At 47.9% G+C, this 17,185-nt stretch overlaps 4 protein-coding genes across 4 annotated transcripts; 2 read left to right on the top strand and 2 right to left on the bottom strand.

Moving 5' to 3' along the window:
- Positions 1 to 2,273: 2,273 nt before the first annotated feature.
- On the bottom strand, positions 2,274 to 3,724 carry UCRPA7_2335 (putative o-methyltransferase protein; the record flags this gene model as incomplete). Its single annotated transcript, XM_007914903.1, has 5 exons — positions 2,274 to 2,677; positions 2,996 to 3,171; positions 3,222 to 3,345; positions 3,414 to 3,546; positions 3,614 to 3,724. The coding sequence occupies 5 exons, from the start codon at positions 3,722 to 3,724 to the stop codon at positions 2,274 to 2,276; spliced, it is 948 nt and encodes a 315-aa protein (XP_007913094.1).
- A 2,575-nt stretch (positions 3,725 to 6,299) lies between these two features.
- On the top strand, positions 6,300 to 7,207 carry UCRPA7_2334 (putative integral membrane protein; the record flags this gene model as incomplete). The annotated part of the gene is made up of 6 exons (XM_007914909.1): positions 6,300 to 6,310; positions 6,364 to 6,428; positions 6,481 to 6,511; positions 6,576 to 6,931; positions 6,995 to 7,058; positions 7,204 to 7,207. The coding sequence occupies 6 exons, from the start codon at positions 6,300 to 6,302 to the stop codon at positions 7,205 to 7,207; spliced, it is 531 nt and encodes a 176-aa protein (XP_007913100.1).
- A 2,551-nt stretch (positions 7,208 to 9,758) lies between these two features.
- On the bottom strand, positions 9,759 to 11,078 carry UCRPA7_2333 (putative gibberellin 20- protein; the record flags this gene model as incomplete). Its single annotated transcript, XM_007914908.1, has 5 exons — positions 9,759 to 9,828; positions 9,980 to 10,121; positions 10,174 to 10,301; positions 10,737 to 10,974; positions 11,042 to 11,078. The coding sequence occupies 5 exons, from the start codon at positions 11,076 to 11,078 to the stop codon at positions 9,759 to 9,761; spliced, it is 615 nt and encodes a 204-aa protein (XP_007913099.1).
- Positions 11,079 to 12,752: 1,674 nt separating this feature from the next.
- On the top strand, positions 12,753 to 13,475 carry UCRPA7_2332 (putative mfs allantoate transporter protein; the record flags this gene model as incomplete). Its single annotated transcript, XM_007914911.1, has 4 exons — positions 12,753 to 12,936; positions 12,994 to 13,151; positions 13,213 to 13,333; positions 13,396 to 13,475. 4 exons carry the CDS (start codon positions 12,753 to 12,755, stop codon positions 13,473 to 13,475), a joined length of 543 nt encoding a protein of 180 aa, XP_007913102.1.
- Positions 13,476 to 17,185: the final 3,710 nt, after the last annotated feature.

Raw genomic sequence — 17,185 nt, 5'->3', positions numbered from 1 at the left:
CTATGAAAACGCCCAGACCCTTGCTCTCGTTTGTTGGCGTTTCAACCAGCTCGTCACGCCCTACCTATACTCATCTCTCTATCTGAACTACTCAACGGAGGACGATGACGATGGATGGATCTATCCCTATCTCGCGGAGGATCTCCATCGGACCCTGGCGCAAAATCCTGCACTCTGGCCATTGTGCAAAAGCCTGGTAATAGATCATGGCACCAAAAGGCGCTATAGAGCGCCGTCTAAAAACCTGTACATCGCAATGGACCTCGCCACATGGCTGACTGCAACAACATCATTGGACGTCGCGACTTACGGAGACTCATTGACATTTCGGGAGGCATGGTCCATTGTCAGCTGTGGACTCAAGTTCATGGATCAATTGACAGAGCTTCGATTTCGAGATCGACATCCTTCTTGCAATCTGTCCCTGCCTATGTTGATTGAGGACCTCGAGAAAATAGGACCCAACCTTCGCCTTCTTCAACTTCACGGTATATCGGAATTTAGTGATTCGGACGCATGGAGGAAATTGGATGTGAGTCCTCACATGCTCAAGTCTGCTTTCCGTTTATGATCTTTGCTCACCAAGAACTTAGCGACTAGCAGGCAAGGGATCCATTACCGAACTCAGATTGTTCGGATTCCTCCAAACCCCCCAAGTGCTTGCAAGTCTTGTAGCATGGCCTGCCAAGTTAGAAAAGTTCAGTTTTCATTTCTGCTACCAGACCAATTACGGCCAATATAGCTTAAATAAAGACTGGAGCTTAGACACGATGCGACGAATCTTGGACATACACAGAAGCACGCTGCGCAGTGTAGAGATTAGCCGCTTGAATATAGGTGGTCTGGACAAATTCGACCTCTCCAGTTTCACCAGTCTCGAACACCTGTATCTGTCACATGGATGTACCGGCACTGACATCAGTCATATCGACAATCTCTATACCCCAAACCTATGCAGCTTTCACTGGGACATGACACTAGAGGACACACGCGGCGAGACTTTGGACTCTTTCGGCCAAGAGCACGAAGACTGGTTGCTTGCATTTGTACAGATATATATCCAATCGAAAACTAAATTACGCAAGATTACAATCACATTTACGCCCGAACAGTGGGCTAGAAGCAGAAACCCTGACGATCGCTTGATCTATCCCTGGGATCGCATGGATAGGGTAGCAGAAGAGATTAGAGCATATGGCATAGAGCTCTCGTATAACCCACCAACGGTAACTAGGGAGAAGTTCCAAGAATGGTATGGAGACAAGCACCCCGACCAGTATCCATCGCCACTCTGGCTGGCTTTGGAAACACAGAGCGATGATGTCTTGGAACAGCTACTCATGGAGCTTCTAAACGAGCGTGGCGATGTAGATGCAAAACGTGATGGACGAACCCTTCTTCATGCGGCGGCTGAAAACGGCTTTGCAGCCCCTGCGAAGCTCTTACTTGACTGTCGTGCCAATATCAACGCCCGTCAGGAACAGCACGGTGAAACACCATTGCTGATCGCTGCCAAGAAGAATAATGTAGCCATCGTTCAATTGCTGCTACAGTACGGTGCCGACATCGAGCTGAGAGATGACGATGGACGAACGCCACTGATTACAGCTGCCATATGGGGAGCTCACGAAACAATCCAGCTGCTCCTGGACAGCGGCGCAAATCTTGACGCCAGAGATGAGGTCGGGAAGACCCCATTGATATGGGCTACTGCGAATAACCACCTGAGCGTTGTGGTACGGTTGATCGAAAGAGGGGCTGACCGTACCATAACGGATGGGCAAGTAGGTCAAACGGCCTTGGAATGGGCTCTCAAGTTGAATTATGACGATATTATAAAGATTCTCGATTCATCCTTCGGCAATTTGCCGTGATGAATTAACTCCTTGCAGCATCTGAAATGGCCTCTTACTTGAAGTTCCCTTCATCTCGACCATCATGCTGCACTACGAGACAATTCAAAGTGATCGAATCAGAACGTCTTCATTGATGTGATGGGGTAATAATTTTGGGTTCAACCAGCCGACAGGCATCGCAGCGTGGCAATAACATCCAGCTCCTGGACCTGGTCAGCCATGTAAATGCCAAGTTAAAAGGCATAGTCAATTTCCTTTGTTTACGCATCGGTCTCATCGAACGTCTACACAAGATTGATTTCTATTCCGGAGTTGCTGTCTATCTGGCACCTTGTAATAAAAACATTATACTTGGTTCGAAGTCGTTTGGTCACGCACAAAACCATCACGAGCAGATCATTGGCTCTGTTGACCCTTCTAAACTAGTTCGCACTCAATCAAGTTCTCAACATCAGACTGTCCACACTTCCAGAATTTGACGATCTTGAGGTTTAGTCCACTTCCCTCGATTAATTGGTGCCAGTTGTCCTCTGTACGCTCCAGAGCCGAGAGCTGCGTCATCATGAGGATGTCTCCCGCCGTGGCTTCCCAGTAAGCACCGGTTCGAGGGATGACACATTCAAAGATTAGCAGCTTGCTGTATCCGGGCTTCATTGCATCCGCAAGGCGAGACAGAATCTTCTGGCACACGTCATCTGGCCAGTCATGGAGAATGGAATGCATGAAGTAAGCTCTTGCCCCTTTGATAGGCTGTTCCGTCAAGAAGTCATGGTCCATGAGTTTGATGTCGGAGCTGATACCTTTGACATCTCTGATGACGACTGGTAGGTCTTGTAGGATTAGTTTCTGTGTGGCAAGAAGAGTAAGTCTTTGAAGATTGCCTTGTTGCTAAGTTCAGATACTGACTCCTGGGTGGTTTGGGTAATATTTCTTGAATTCGTCAATGTCGTGCCCGAGACCTCCAGCAACATCAACCACAAGTGGCGCATCAGGCGAGGTATCTGCGCCGGGAAACAACGTTTTTTCGACGGGGTAAATTGAAGGATGCATCCACGGCAAGCGACCCTGTCTGTAGCCACCCACTATAAGAATCTCGTCAGCGGCTAATCTTCCCTCATGTCTACGGACGTTGTACTGACTATGGTGATTTGTGTGGGGGCCCAAGCCAATAGAACGGAGATATTCGAAGCAATTTGGTAGGTCAGTGTTGTAAGACGCGTGCATCGCTGTGTGGGCGGCATCGGTGGGATTTTGCCATTTGGTATCGCGAAGGAACTTGTAAAACTCGATTGGGCTACGACCGATTCCGCCAAGCCTAGAGATCATTATTAATAGACCAATCTTTCACGGTGTCAGTCCACTCACAAAGCAACGTAGCCGTCTCCGATTACATCGAGGCTTAAGGATTTGGTGAAGTTTGTAAGCTTATATTCGTCCTGCCCTACCTCTTCAAGATGGCCCATGGCGCAAACGTGGCGCATCAGACGACCTGTCAAATGGGTTTGTAAGCTTTGGCTTGTGTATGGGTCGGAAAATTCATTGTATCGAGTCACCGACCAAGAAGAAGTGCGTCCATGCCGAGGGGCCCGGCAAGATTGTCAACCTTTTGAGGGGTGTCGACGCCATTCTTAACCATGAGCTTCCAAAGTCCAACATCAACACCGGTTATTAAAGCTGCGTTGAGCCCGGGCTGAAAAGGATGTCAAATTTAGCACGTGAGGTTCAGGCTGACAAGAGCTTGATGTTTATCTACGTACATCAGCCCAGGTGTGTTGAACCATCTGCTCGCGGGGAGTGAGCAGAGATTGCAGAAGGCTCCGTGTCTTAACCACGAGCTTATGTCGGATGTCCTCGCCACCATCCTTCATGCCATGGTGTAAAGTATTGACATCCTCGATCAAACGTGGTACGGCATCGGGATTACTCGCCTGGGTGGCCACGGAAAGATCAATAGCTTGGGACATATCGACAGTCTCGGTCACGATTCTCTCACAGTCTGCGTGGGTGGTATGTAATCTGGGCGACCCTCGGGAGACAGAGAGAGGCCATAGCGTGTGTTATATTTTACTGAGAAGCGGTCAAACCTTGCTCGTTTGTTATTCCCAAATGCAAGGCCAAGACTAAGAGACTGCTTCCGAGTCTAGCGTAGTTGATCGCCTCACGTTCAGGGGAAAGAGAACCATTTGAAGAAAGAATTCCGGGTGAAAAGAGGGGCAATGGGGAGGGTGATATGCACATGATTATGCATTGGGAATGGTTCAAGGCTGCACCTATTCTTCTCTCAGGTCCCCTGTTCTAGATTCTATGCCAGTATCGCAGCAGTGTTAATGATTATGTGTATGGCACTCTCGACCACCGTTGCGATTCTGCTTCATACTATAACAACATCTGGTCAGTGAGTATTAAAGCTCGTGACTTTGCAAGCATGCGTGCGTCACAGCAACAAGGTATGGGCATGACCATACCCGATGTACTTACCTACCGGCAATTTTAGACATCCCCCAAGTACAGTCTATCAACAGTACACAGCACAGTAATTCTACCCTCCTTCCGTAACGGCGGAAAAATACCTGTCAATAAGCCAATCAATCTGCAATCATGCAAATAAAAGGACACGTTGTTCCTATTTCATTCTGAAAGAGCAAAAGATGAACTCCCATTCTTCTGGTTTGTACGCATATGCCGCGTATAGCACGGCTAGCCTACGACGACTGGTTTCGCGCTTAAAACTTATCCTCGAGTACTACACAGTCGTGGGTCCATGCAAACCGCAGATCACTTCTTCATCGACGATTGCCTGCAAAGTGTGGACGAATAAATGCACGTACAGGCATTTACTAAAGAAAACATTGTGCGCGATGTTACCGTGTTGCCCCCACACATGGCCTGACTTAAAAGCGGTACGTCCCTAGTCGCAACGGCTTCAATAAGGGTCCTTCCGGGTGTTGGCGCCGGGGAAGCTACCCGAGCGGTCTGTGGCCAGGGGATCAAGTTATCAGGGGATCCCCTGGCGCTGTTCTTCTCAGTAATATCCGGGCTTTGCATACCAAATTGTGGGCAAAATCAGCGCCCACTTGCAAGCAGCAGTTTCATTGCAAAGGTCGCCAGTTATTACAGAGATTTTTTAGTGCCAAGACTGAATCGTCAGAAAGGTGACTGATAAACTATGTACGAGGCAATCTAGTCTTTACAAGATGTATGCAGGAGTTTGCCGCCTCAGGAAGCAGAAGGGGGGCTGCTGTCAATATTTGTTTGTGGTTCTCGTTTTCAGCACTCTCAGAAGTGATCAAGTGTGTGCTTGCATACCAGTGTATGGCGGCACCTGTATGGGAAAGTTGCTCGGGGGCCAGGGGTTGTCAGAAGTCACATTTTACTGAGGCTTGGAAGGTGTGTTGGTCGATATCATAGGTTAATTGCCTGATTCCCCATAGATCGCGCAGAGATCTTCCCCTTTTGAAACCTACCTTACCATATCCCCTAAGATAGTAGGAACAATGCAGGGACAGGGAGCACTTCCAGCAGCAGTCAAGTGATATGTGCCAGTCATTCTTTATTCACTCCCCATATCATCTGCTGAACAGACACCAATCTCGAACAATTCTCGAGGAGTTTTTTTTCCACCGAGTTTTGGACTTCTCTTGAAGTTGGTCGCCGTTATGATGACAGACGACAAAGGGCCTATGATAATTGCGGTCTGCTGGATCTTCACAGCGCTGGCTCTTCTTTTTGTCACAGCTCGACTCTATGTCAAAATCGCCGTACATCATACGCTATCTGGGGATGATTATTTGATCATTTTCTCGTCGGTGAGTACGACTCCTAGGCCTAGTTCAGCATTTCAGCATTTGTCTACCTTTTACAAGCTTCTTCCCGCGCTCCCTGGCTAATGCTTTTTCTCTTTATAGACATGTGCTGTTCTTTCAAATATCTTGGTTACGATATCGGTCTATTGGGGAAACGGCCAACACTTTGCCAACCTTGGCTTGGAACAACAGCAGAATACAGTCAAGTGGATGATGGCGGCATATGTTCCAGGAATAGAAACACTCGGATTCCCGAAGCTCGCCGTGATTGCTCTCTTAGTCCGATTGCTCGCTCCTGGCCGGCTACACACGTGGATTCTATGGACTATGGGTGGAATATGCTGCATGTCACTGACTGCGATGGTTATGACTCTGCTTCTCCAATGTACACCTCCTAGAGCCCTCTGGACCTTCTCATTGCCACACAAGTGCGTGCACACAAGCGTGCTTGAGGGACTAGCATTTTGGGCAAGCAGTGAGTTAGCTTATTTCGACACAGCATTTTTGAAGACTGACCCGTGTGGTGTTATCAGCGTGCTCTGCGTTTCTCGACTTTTACTTAGCACTATATCCGGCCATCGTACTTTGGAAGCTGCAGATGCCAAAGGAAAAGAAGCTGGCTCTCAGCTGTGCTCTCGGTATGGGCGTTGTGTAAGTTTTGACACCCCATAGCTTTCTGGAAATTGTCTGATTAACAAGAGTAGATCGGGATGTGTCGGCATTGTGAAAGCTACAGGCGTGCCGACCCTTGGTAGCCAAGACGTCAGCTGTAAGTCTTCAGATCGGGCAAGACAAATAACTCAATCTAATGGATCACAAAGTTGACCTATGCGACCCTTTGTATTGGACTTCGTGAGTGTTATGCCTTTCAATTAATGCTTTCACGTCTCAGCTAACTAATTTCATCTTGATGCAGTATCGAAGGCAATCTCATCATTATCGCAGCCTGCATCCCGCTCCTCCAGCCAGTGGTTGAGAAGATCAAGGGCCGCAGCATCTGGCGATCGAGCAAGACTGGTAGCAGTAATCGCCAGTATGCAAACTTTAGCAAGCAAAGTGCTCGGCAAGCAGACCCGATCGAATTACATAGCAAGCCCAAGAAAAAAGTCGATGTCTACGGATTTACGATACACGCAAAAGAGGATAGCGAGGAGAACATTGTCAACCCAGACAAGCAGTCTACAACAACATCCTCCGGCCGCCATAGTGGGACCTACCAACCCAACGACAGGATCATGAAGACCGACGTGGTCACCGTCACATATGACCAAGGTGAAGAAGGGCCAACCTCGGCAGCGACTAGGTGGGCTGCTATTTGATTTACATGATCACCAGGGCCTCAGGCTATCTTCAATGTTGCTGCTCAGCCTGCCCACAAGATAAAGGACATGTGTGTAGTGTATGTGTATTTGTAACATTTTCTGTCCGGAATCTTATTAGGCAAGTGTTGAAGGATACCTGATATGTTGCGTCTGAAAGTTCTCAAGGACGATCCTTAACTCTTGGAGACAAGATTAGTCTTAGTTGATAATGACCGCAATTAGCTAAGAGGTCAGATGCACTGAATACAGTGCCCCTATGATGGCTGGGGAGACCTGTGTATCAAGACACCAGTTATCAATTAACAAGCCATACCGGCAGACAAGGATGAAGGTAGACTGGCCAACGAAGGTGCCACTGTCATGGCTTTATTGTGGTTTTAGAAAAGATATTCTTGCAATGGACACAAATCCTGCTGAGGTGGGTTGCAGTGTCTGCAACCATGGACATCATCAAGGCTACAATGACTCCGCTCGTCGGTCTAAACAGAAGCACTCAAAGTACTAGGCCAGCAGGTGTAGGGACTTTCAACCGACCAAAAACAGGGCATAGATAGTAACAGTTATCAGATTGAATTAGCTGATGTACAATGGCTTGAAGGATCATTCTTTTAGGTGTTCAACATCGTTCGGACTGTAGTTGACAATGGGTAATCGTGGGGAGCCAATTTACATGCAGCGTCATTTGAACGTTATATACATCTATAAAAATTGATATTAAATACGTTTATTTGCACGCCATGATGATATTCTATCGATTGTGCAGTAAGGGGCTCATGCTGGTCAAGTTCGCAAAATCATGAGCATCCATGCAAGCCTGCCTACTAGCCAAAACTCCAGCCTGGCTCCGCGCCCGGAGAATCTGTTCATACTTGGCTATCGCTTCTGATTGCTGTACTCCCTTGTGCATAAAAGCAACGATTGCATCCGCAATATCTGCCGCATCCGTAATTCCAAAATTGGCTGCCTCTCCCCGGTCTAAGCATGATAAATGTGAGCAAAATATCTGTGAGTCTTCAGGCTCAGGGACAGCCCACTTACACATCGTCATTGCATGAGCGGAATCACCTGCCAATGTGATTCGACCGTCATAGTTATCCCAGGTAAGGCATGGCCAGTCCTGCAATCTCACTGCAATCGCCTCGCTATCCTCCGGGATGGCTGCAACCATATCTCGGATTGGTGCAGCCATGTTGCAGCAAAGCTCTCTCATGCGACGCACTTTGCCGGCAGCAGATTCTGGTACGTCTCGTTCTCCATCTTTTGGCTTCCACGAAACACATACTTGCACCTGAAAATATGGTTCGAGAGAGCCGCCACTTCCGTTCGTTTCTGGTGTGGACACTAAGCACCAAAACATGTAGACCCCCGTTGCGGGATGACAGCCTTGGAAAGTTAGTGGATCGATGGTGTCGGTAATCAAGGCTGTTGAATGAGGACTGAGCTTGATCACAACCCCGATGAATCTCAGCGGCAGCGGTATATTTTCTGCAGTTGCTGGACACAAAAGCTTCCTTGTGACAGAGTTGGAACCATCCGCTCCTACTAACAATTTACCCCTGATAGTAGAGCTGTCAGGGAGTGTCACACATACCCCCTTCTCGTCTGGAATGATTTCAGTTATCTTCGCGTTCCACTGCACGTTCAAGTCAGAAAGAAGTAGTTTACGGAATCCTTCGCGTCGAATCCGCATCCGGTCCGGATCGACAGGGGCTGCAAAAGCACGATCCAGTGTCTCCAGATTGAAGAATTTGTAACTCCCCGGGTCCTTTTTTTTCATATCCGGATCAACCGTTATCGACTCTAGATTGTTAAACATGCTTTCCGGGATGCACTTCTTGAGTGCTCTTTGCGCCCAGTGAATGGTTATCCCCCATCCGTTTCCTCGAGAATCAATCGACTGGTCTCTCTCCAGGATTTGGTATGAGATGCCATGCTTGCCCTTGTCAGCCCGTCACGTAATTGCGAAAGCCGAGGCAATGAGGGTGAAACAAACCTGCTCCAAGGCATGTGCCAAAGTAAGGCCCACGACGCCTGCACCGATGATAATGATATCGACTTCCTTGTCGGCAGGAACAACTCGGCCAATCATTTTGTCACTCCGGTCTGCGTCCGCGATGTGTAGGTTCCACCAAATCGCCTTGGAAAATTCGATGGTTGGGGGATTCTGTTCGGAAAAGCATGGTATTTCTGGCACGTAATACCTAAGGAACACCATCTGAAGAGCGTAGCGACAGTATTGTTTAGCTTCGGGACGGCTTCCGTGGATCGCGGCTACGTGCCGAGCGGTTGTTGATATGAGGCCCCTATTGGTGGGGCTTTATCGTTCTCGGGTTCGGCCCATGGCAGGCCATACCTCAGCAAACTTACTACGGTGCACTGAACAACAACACACCTGCTTATCATAATATGGAGAAGTTGTGAAGTATTACGAGAGCATGACGCGTAGCATGCACACAAGATCGATGTTCGAAACCAGTCACATCACAATAACAATGACAAGATTGCATATCCCGAAATTCTCGGAAATTTTTGAAATGTGAAACTTCTTTGTAACGATGATGTGATGCGATCTATGATTATAGTGTCGATAATCCCAAGATTGTAGCTTTTAAATCTTTGGCCAGAGCGTTAGAGTAGACGCTCGCGTTATTCCACAAGTCAAAAGCGCAGCAGATCGTATTAAAAATATTCAAATTGGTGTCAAGTTTTCTATAGATGTCTGTTTTATTTACAATTCCGTCCCGGAACAATAATATCAGCTTCCGACTCCAACATGCTCAGGCCGCGACAGACACCAGCTTTGCCTCTTCAACCTCCTGCACCTTGGTTCCTTGACTGTTGTACTGACTGTTGAAGTTTGTTAGTATATGCTTCTAAAACTTTAGAGAGCGCACTTACGCAAACTGTTTTTTGATGTGATTATGGAAATAGTCGCCACATGTAATAGACGGGCTGATGATGGTTAGTCAAAGCGAATTACCGATGTGACCAAACTTACTATTTCTTTTGAGGGCCCTGGAAAACGAAGTTCTCGCGGCCCATGTTGAAATAGCCCATGGAGTAGCGATCTGGGGAGAACCCTACAGTCTTAGCCCTCACCCGATGATAGTTGGCTTTGAAGCGATCGTCCGACCAGGCCACTGAAGAACTTTAGTCATTTGAGCCTGTCCAGATTCAGCAGGGGTAACATACTCAGCATGTCACCGATGTTGACAACAATAGGTCCAGTCTTGGCAGGAATAGGGAAGAACTCTCCACCCCCGATCTTGCTCGTATGTGTTTCACGGCCAGGGAGCACCTCCAAACCGTCTTCTCCATCTCTTTGAAAGACAAGAGAAAGACAGCCTATGTCGGTATGACTTCCATGCCGCCAGCCTCCTTCGGAGTTCTCCACAGCAGGGTAATGCAGAAGGCGAAGCTGTGTGACACAGTCTGTTTTGGAAACATCCATAGCTTCTTTGAAGTAGCCTTCTGGAAATCCAAGTGCAGTTCCGAAACAAGACACTGTATGCATTTGTGAGCTTCCTGCTATATAATATTAAGGTTGAAATATTACGAGCAGATACTTACGAACTTGATCTGAGATCAGAGCACACTTGGCTAGAAAATTTGTTGTTGCTGCTGCAAATCCAGGCACGTCATCCTCGCTCGGCCACTGTGATCTCGGTCGAACGAAAAGGGATTCCTTCTGGTCGAAACCTGTGCCAGGCCGGAATTGACCCTTAGCCGATTGTTAGGTACAGTCAAGAACTAACTGAAGAGCGAATGAACGACTTGCCTTGTTCTCATAACCAAGAGCAGTCTTGGGGTCGTGTTTCGTCTTGCGCTTCACCTCGGATGGGAGTGCAAAGAAACTCTTGGATATGGCAAACTGGGCCTCAATCTCCTCAACTGAAAGCGCATGATCAACGAGTGTGAAGAAACCAGTGTTCTCTGCGGCATCGACAAGCTGACGAGTGATTTCCTCTTTGCGGTTTTCAAAATCTGAACCCGCTAGGTTAGTCGTGGTGTTACTGTTTCGAAGATTAAAATCAAGTAAAAGGATGCTGGGAAATGGTACCTCGAAGCGAGATAGCTGGGGCAAGTCTGGTGGCCATCTTGGGAAGTGTTGAGGTGGATTGCTTAGACCGTCTGATTACAGCACTACCAAGAAAAAGGTTCACATACTTTCTCAATCTTCATATAATTGAGTTAGACTACCTCTTGGAATGTGGTAAACATGTTAGCATCCGGATAAGCACCGAAATCATGGAAGCTGCCGAGACCACGGCGTTGGTAGATGATAGAAGAGCCACGGACTTACCGGCTAGATGCCGACTTAGGTTCCCGGTAATCTGCCTGTGCTTCAGCGGATTTGCACTAGCTCCAGCGAACTTGATGGTGGATCCCACCCCTATCAAGGATACCTTATCAGCCGGCAGCCACGGCCCACGGAGGTTTGCCATCTTATCTCTCAAACAACGAAGCCAGTCAAGGCGACATGGAGCTTGGAAAAAAGTAAATATGTGCTGTCAACGAGCCGTGTCGTGGAAGATTGAGTTGCAAGTGTTTGCCTGAAGTTCTCATATCATACCTGATTTTGAAGACTGTACGCTTTTGCGAATATGGCAACGCCGAAAGACGAGATCAAAGAAACCCGGTATGGCGATCAGGGTGAGGTTCGGAGTGCCGACATCGAGAGTGTAAGTCATTGCTTGCATCTCGGCAACCGCTCCGTACCTAATATGCTGTTCTCTCTGGTAGGGAGAATTGAAATCGATGCCAGTTCATGACGACAAGGCTCTCAATTTGTTGCAGGCTCATATTGAGGTCAACCTCAATTCTCCAGAAGCTGCAAAAGTGAAGAGAAAAATCGATTTCATTATCCTCCCGTTACTATGCGCCATCTATACAATGATGTTGATAGACAAAAGTAGTCTGTCATTCGCTGCTATCATGGGCATCAAGACCGATTGCCACCTCACTGGCTCTGAGTACTCCTGGCTCGGTTCACTCATCTAGTTGGTTCAGTTCATTATCTTGCTATATCTGCTGTTGTCTAACTTACCTTGTCAGTTTTGGATACTTGGCTGGTGATATACCTGCGGCTATAATTCTGCAACGTTACTCTCTTGTGAAGGTCTTTTCATTTGTCGTTGTGGTCTGGGGCATAATCGTAGCTTTACACGCAGCTTGTGGCCAATTTGCCAGTCTTGCCGTTCTACGATTCCTCTTAGGTTTTGGGGAAGTTTTCACAACGCCTACTATCCTCCAAATTTTCGCCTCTTGGTATACGAAACAGGAACAAGTTACTCGACTTCCAATCTGGTATATGTGCTATGGATTTGGAAACATATTTGGAGGGTTCTTTGCCTGGGCGATTTACCAGTCTCCAAGTATGAAGTGGAGGGCTTTGTTCATCCTTTATGGGGGTATCACTATCCTCTTCGGAGTACTACTGTACCTCTTCCTCCCTGCATCTCCAACTGAAGCGGGATGGCTTGACAAGAAGGAGAAGGCTATCGCCCTGGAAAGAGTTCGAGCCAACAAAACTGGTACCGAAGTGTGGCGATACAATTCTGCTCAACTTCGGGAGGCTCTTGTGGATCCTCGATTATATTTGGTCTTCCTCATCTTGGTAACCCTCGGTTTGCCGACCGGTGGCATCACTGTCTTTGGTGGGTTAGGCCGTCACCATAGGCAGAGGACTTTTGGGACTAATGTGAGTGTATGCAGGACCATCGATTATATCCGGGTTTGGATTTACGGCGAATCAGTCTACACTTCTGAGTATGGCACCCGGGGCAGTCTCTGTAGTCGGAGTCCTGGTATCCGGCTTGGTTGCGAAGTTCACAAACAGGACAACTGCCGGCGTCTTCATGTTTGTAGTCTCGATCATCGGCACAATCATGATGTTTGCCATTCCGAGTTCTCAATACACCTCTCGCTATGGAGGCTATGTCCTTGCTCTTCAATGTGAGTCAACTCTATTCAATATCAAAGGAATAGTACTGATTGGAACAAATATTTTAGTCCCTAATTCTAACCCCTTCATTATGGCCCTGATGACTGCAGGTGTGTCTGGAAGCACAAAGAAATTTGCATTTGGTGCCGCCTACCAGCTTGGCTATGCCGTAGGCAATATCATTGGGCCTCAGACCTACCGAAGCGCCGATGCACCAAACTACTATGTAAGGAGGAGCCTCCACCAGAGTTCTACGCGTTTCAACTGACCCATTTTCGCAATGACAGCCAGCCAAGTATACCATGCTTGCGTTCTTGGTCTTTGGTCTTTTCCTTATGGCAAGTTGGGGAGTCATCCACAAAATTTGGAACACCCAAAGGGACAAACGGGACGCATCTGAGCCCCAAGGTATGGCTTGTTTCAATACTATGTCGTTCACATGATGCATACTAATACCGACCTCCTTGTAGATGCTGCCGACGTTATTGAGAATGAAGAATTTCTTGACAAGACGGACTTCAACATCAAATCATTCAGATATCCGTTGTAATCTTGTCCTAGATATAAATTATTTCGAAGGGTTAGATCGTGGGTGCCAGAATTTACGCTGTTTATGGCATCTAGTTTAAGCTCAGAATATATATACAACCAGGAAATGTTGCCATCAATAGCTGAATAGCGAGACGTATCGCTGCAAGACTAGTATCTGCTTTGCCGAAGTTGCAATATATCTCCCCATACTTACCCAGATCTGCCTTTTCAACGATTCGTATGTTGCTCTTGATAATCATGCACCATCGATGGCCTTCTTATCGAGATGACTGACTTGCTCCCCGCCGACTTCAATGCCTGTAATCCGAGATCCAACCGCCCATTCACAGCCAATCAGCATGCTCATAACTTAGATCTGTTTGTCACAGATTCTATGTAAACCTCGATAGTAAGATGAAGAGCATCTAGATCTACGTGGAGTCCCTGCGTTTGTCTCACGCAGTTTGGGTCCTACGAGCGACAGGTGAAAAGTAAGATCTCGTTGCCCCGTGCTGCGGGTCAACTTGACCCGTTTTAGCGCTTTGTTTGGCCCGCATCTTGGCCCGCATCTTGACCCGCGTCTTGACCCGCGGGCAACTTTCACTCCTCAGCCCTCACTCGACTGAAACTGCACTAGCCTTAATGTGTAGACACATCACTTTCCTGTACATTTCTCAGCTGGATCGCCCCTCAAATGACCAATTGAGGAGGCAATCGTTACGAGAGCGCTTGCCAAATATGAATATTACTGGCGGAAGGCAACTCCCAGCGGATCCGTCGTCTAGGCTGATTCTGCCCGCGTCGAACCGCGGCCAACATTAATGTTTTCGCGTCTCTTTGATTTAAGCCTTGGTGGCACCACTGCTGAGACACAATCATTGCGTATATCTTGTCGACTGTTAGTGCCAGCGATGGAAGCTCCTTTCGAGTTGAAAGTGTTTGTATAGATGCTTCAATCGTCTCCGTCAAGGTGTTTCTGAAGAACACCAATCCTTCTCTACTTCTGTTTCTATTAGGGATTCTACGTTCGATTCAAGTTCGTCGAGTTATAACAGTCAAAATGAGTCAAACAGCTACTCAGACTCAGCTGGAAGCTCAAATGGTGTACCCGTGAGCAGTCAAGACACCTGTAATCTGCCACCAACTCTGACGAATTTGCAGGTGTCCACTCCTGGATTCCCGCTTCTCCAAGCTAAAGCAGCAGATAATTGAGGACAAGAATAAAGACCGTGTAGTTACCTCATACCATTCCTTGACAAGAGCTTTGGAGAAAGAGGCCGATCGTATCGCCAAACAAGGACCAAGTGCTATCCCAGAGATTGATTTTGCCACTGTTGAAGAGAACAACGGTTCTCTACCAGACGGACTGGCCACCATAGTGCGACAAACGGGCTGTGTCATCATTCGGAATGTTGTGACAGAAGAGCAAGCGACCAGATGGGAATCTGAGCTTAGAGATTACACCAAGCGCCATCCTAAAGTTGCAGGTTTTCCAAAACATGATCCTCAAAATTTTAGTCTCTTTTGGACCCCTCCACAAGTTCAAATTCGAAGTCACCCACGAGTCCTCAAGGCTATGGGGGCCGTCAGTCAGCTGTGGCATCTAAGTAGCGATGACACGCCGTTTGACATGGCTAGTCAAGTCATATACGCAGACCGATTTCGTATCAGGCATCCTTCCCTTAGTATGATTGATGCTCAACCCCTAGCATCGTGGCTGGCACGGCTTATATACGTATAGACTCAGAATACACCCTGAACGCCCATCAGGACAGCGGAGCTATCGAACGATGGGAGGATCCAGCCTATCGTGCTTGCTATAATAAGATCTTCGAGGGTCGATGGGAAGAATACGATCCTTGGAATGCAGACCACCGTTCTGATGCGAAGACGGACCTCTATGCTAGTGGAAGTAAGTCGATGCCCTTAGAGCGGCGAATCTGCGGAGCCATCTAGAAGGCTGACCTATTCTTCGCAGAGTCTTGCACGGCCTTCAGATCCCTTCAAGGGTGGATGAGCCTGTCGCATACGTCTACAGGCGAAGGCACGCTTCGACTGGTTCCCGAATTGAAGCTCTCGACCGCATACCAGCTTCTACGCCCGTACTTCATTCTCGGCGAGCAGTTTGATGATACAACGCCGCTCTTTCCAGGTGCTAGACCAGGTTCTCTGCAATTTTTCCCCACGAAAGAGTTACACCCACACTTGTATATGGAGAAGACTATGGTAGGAATTCCCCCAGTAAGGCCGGGAGATTATGTCTTCTGGCACTGCGATCTTATACACGAGGTTGACAAGTTTCACCCTGGCACGCGCGACTCGTCTGTAAGCTACAATGGCTGTGTCCCGTTATGCCCTTATAACCTGGACAATCTGCTCAAAATGCGCGAGAGTTTCTTGACCGCGCTGCCGCCGTCAGACTTTGAAAAATACGAGCATGGCGAGTTGGAGAAGGAGCATGATGACCACGGCGCGAAACGGGAGAATATCTTGTCTATTGAGGGACTGCGGGCTTTAGGTCTCGAGCCTTTTGATGTCCATGAAAAGGGCCTGACTCGCGGCCAGCGAGAGATGCGGCAATTGGCTAATAAGCGGCTCGGTTTTACTGATCAGTGATCCAGGCGACCTTACCTAATGTGTCACAGCTTAGATATAGATAGCCTACATTAATCAAATACCGTAGAGCTCCTAGGAGCTATAACAGATGTGCCATCAGATGAGACGGCGTTCAACAATAATGACCTCTGGGAAGTCTCAGTTTAGAGTAATTGCATCTAGCAGAGATCTTCAATTATTTATCTCCTGAAAAGAAGCCCAGTGTGTTAGAGACGAACCAGTACTGCGAAGCTTCTTGTGTTGAGAAAGACTTGATGCTTCATGCGTAGCTTCTCAGTATAAATGAGCTTCATATAACAACTGTAGCTTACTGTTCACATATTATTGCAGAATCAAAGATGACAAGGATCATTTCTGGACTAATTGATGAGAAGAAGTCACCAAACATGAATCTCCGGATTGCGTTTGTCATCTGGCGAGCCGCCGGCGTTGGCTTGCCCGCGGCGCAACTGACGTTAACAGAATGCGAACACCCTCCAAAAGACGCTAGAATTGGCCGCTAGCATGTCTTCCTAGCGCACACTGATGGGTCCTCGTGCGACGCAACCGGCTAGCTTCAAAAGATGCTGGGCCATGAGCCCCGAGCGAGTTGTCGATTGAAACAAACTTCTCCTAATGCTCCGAAGGGTTTGATTTCACATTAATGGGGAATACGTTCCCAATTCAATTCACTGCCCTGCTCTCGCTACCTGGTGGACGCGTATCCGAAAACACAGCGCTATCATGGAGCCTTACTTGCTCACTCCGACAGAGGCCCAGGTCCGATTTCGGGACAGCTCATTGACGGTGGAGCAGTATGTCCGCTCAATGTTGGCACGCATCGAGGAGCGAGACCCTACTGTCAAGGCTTGGGTACACATAGACCCTGACTATGTGATCGAACAGGCCCGAATTCTCGACCAAATTGCACCACAGAGACACTTGAGCCTCTTCACGGCGTAGCTGTGGCCGTCAAGGACATAATATATACAAAGCGTAAGCAAAATGGCCCTGGCTTGCAAAGAAGCGAAGGACAAATCGTAGACGTGCAGGTAAGCCGACGCAGCACAACTCTCCAATCTCTTAAAAGAACAGGGAGCTGAAGTTGTCGGAGTCACGTTGCCCGCAGAGTTC

Source organism: Phaeoacremonium minimum (genome assembly GCF_000392275.1).
Source record: "Phaeoacremonium minimum UCRPA7 unplaced genomic scaffold PA7_03_scaffold_157, whole genome shotgun sequence".
Classification (NCBI taxonomy): Eukaryota; Fungi; Ascomycota; class Sordariomycetes; order Togniniales; family Togniniaceae; genus Phaeoacremonium; species Phaeoacremonium minimum.
This window is presented reverse-complemented; position numbering and strand designations above follow the sequence as displayed.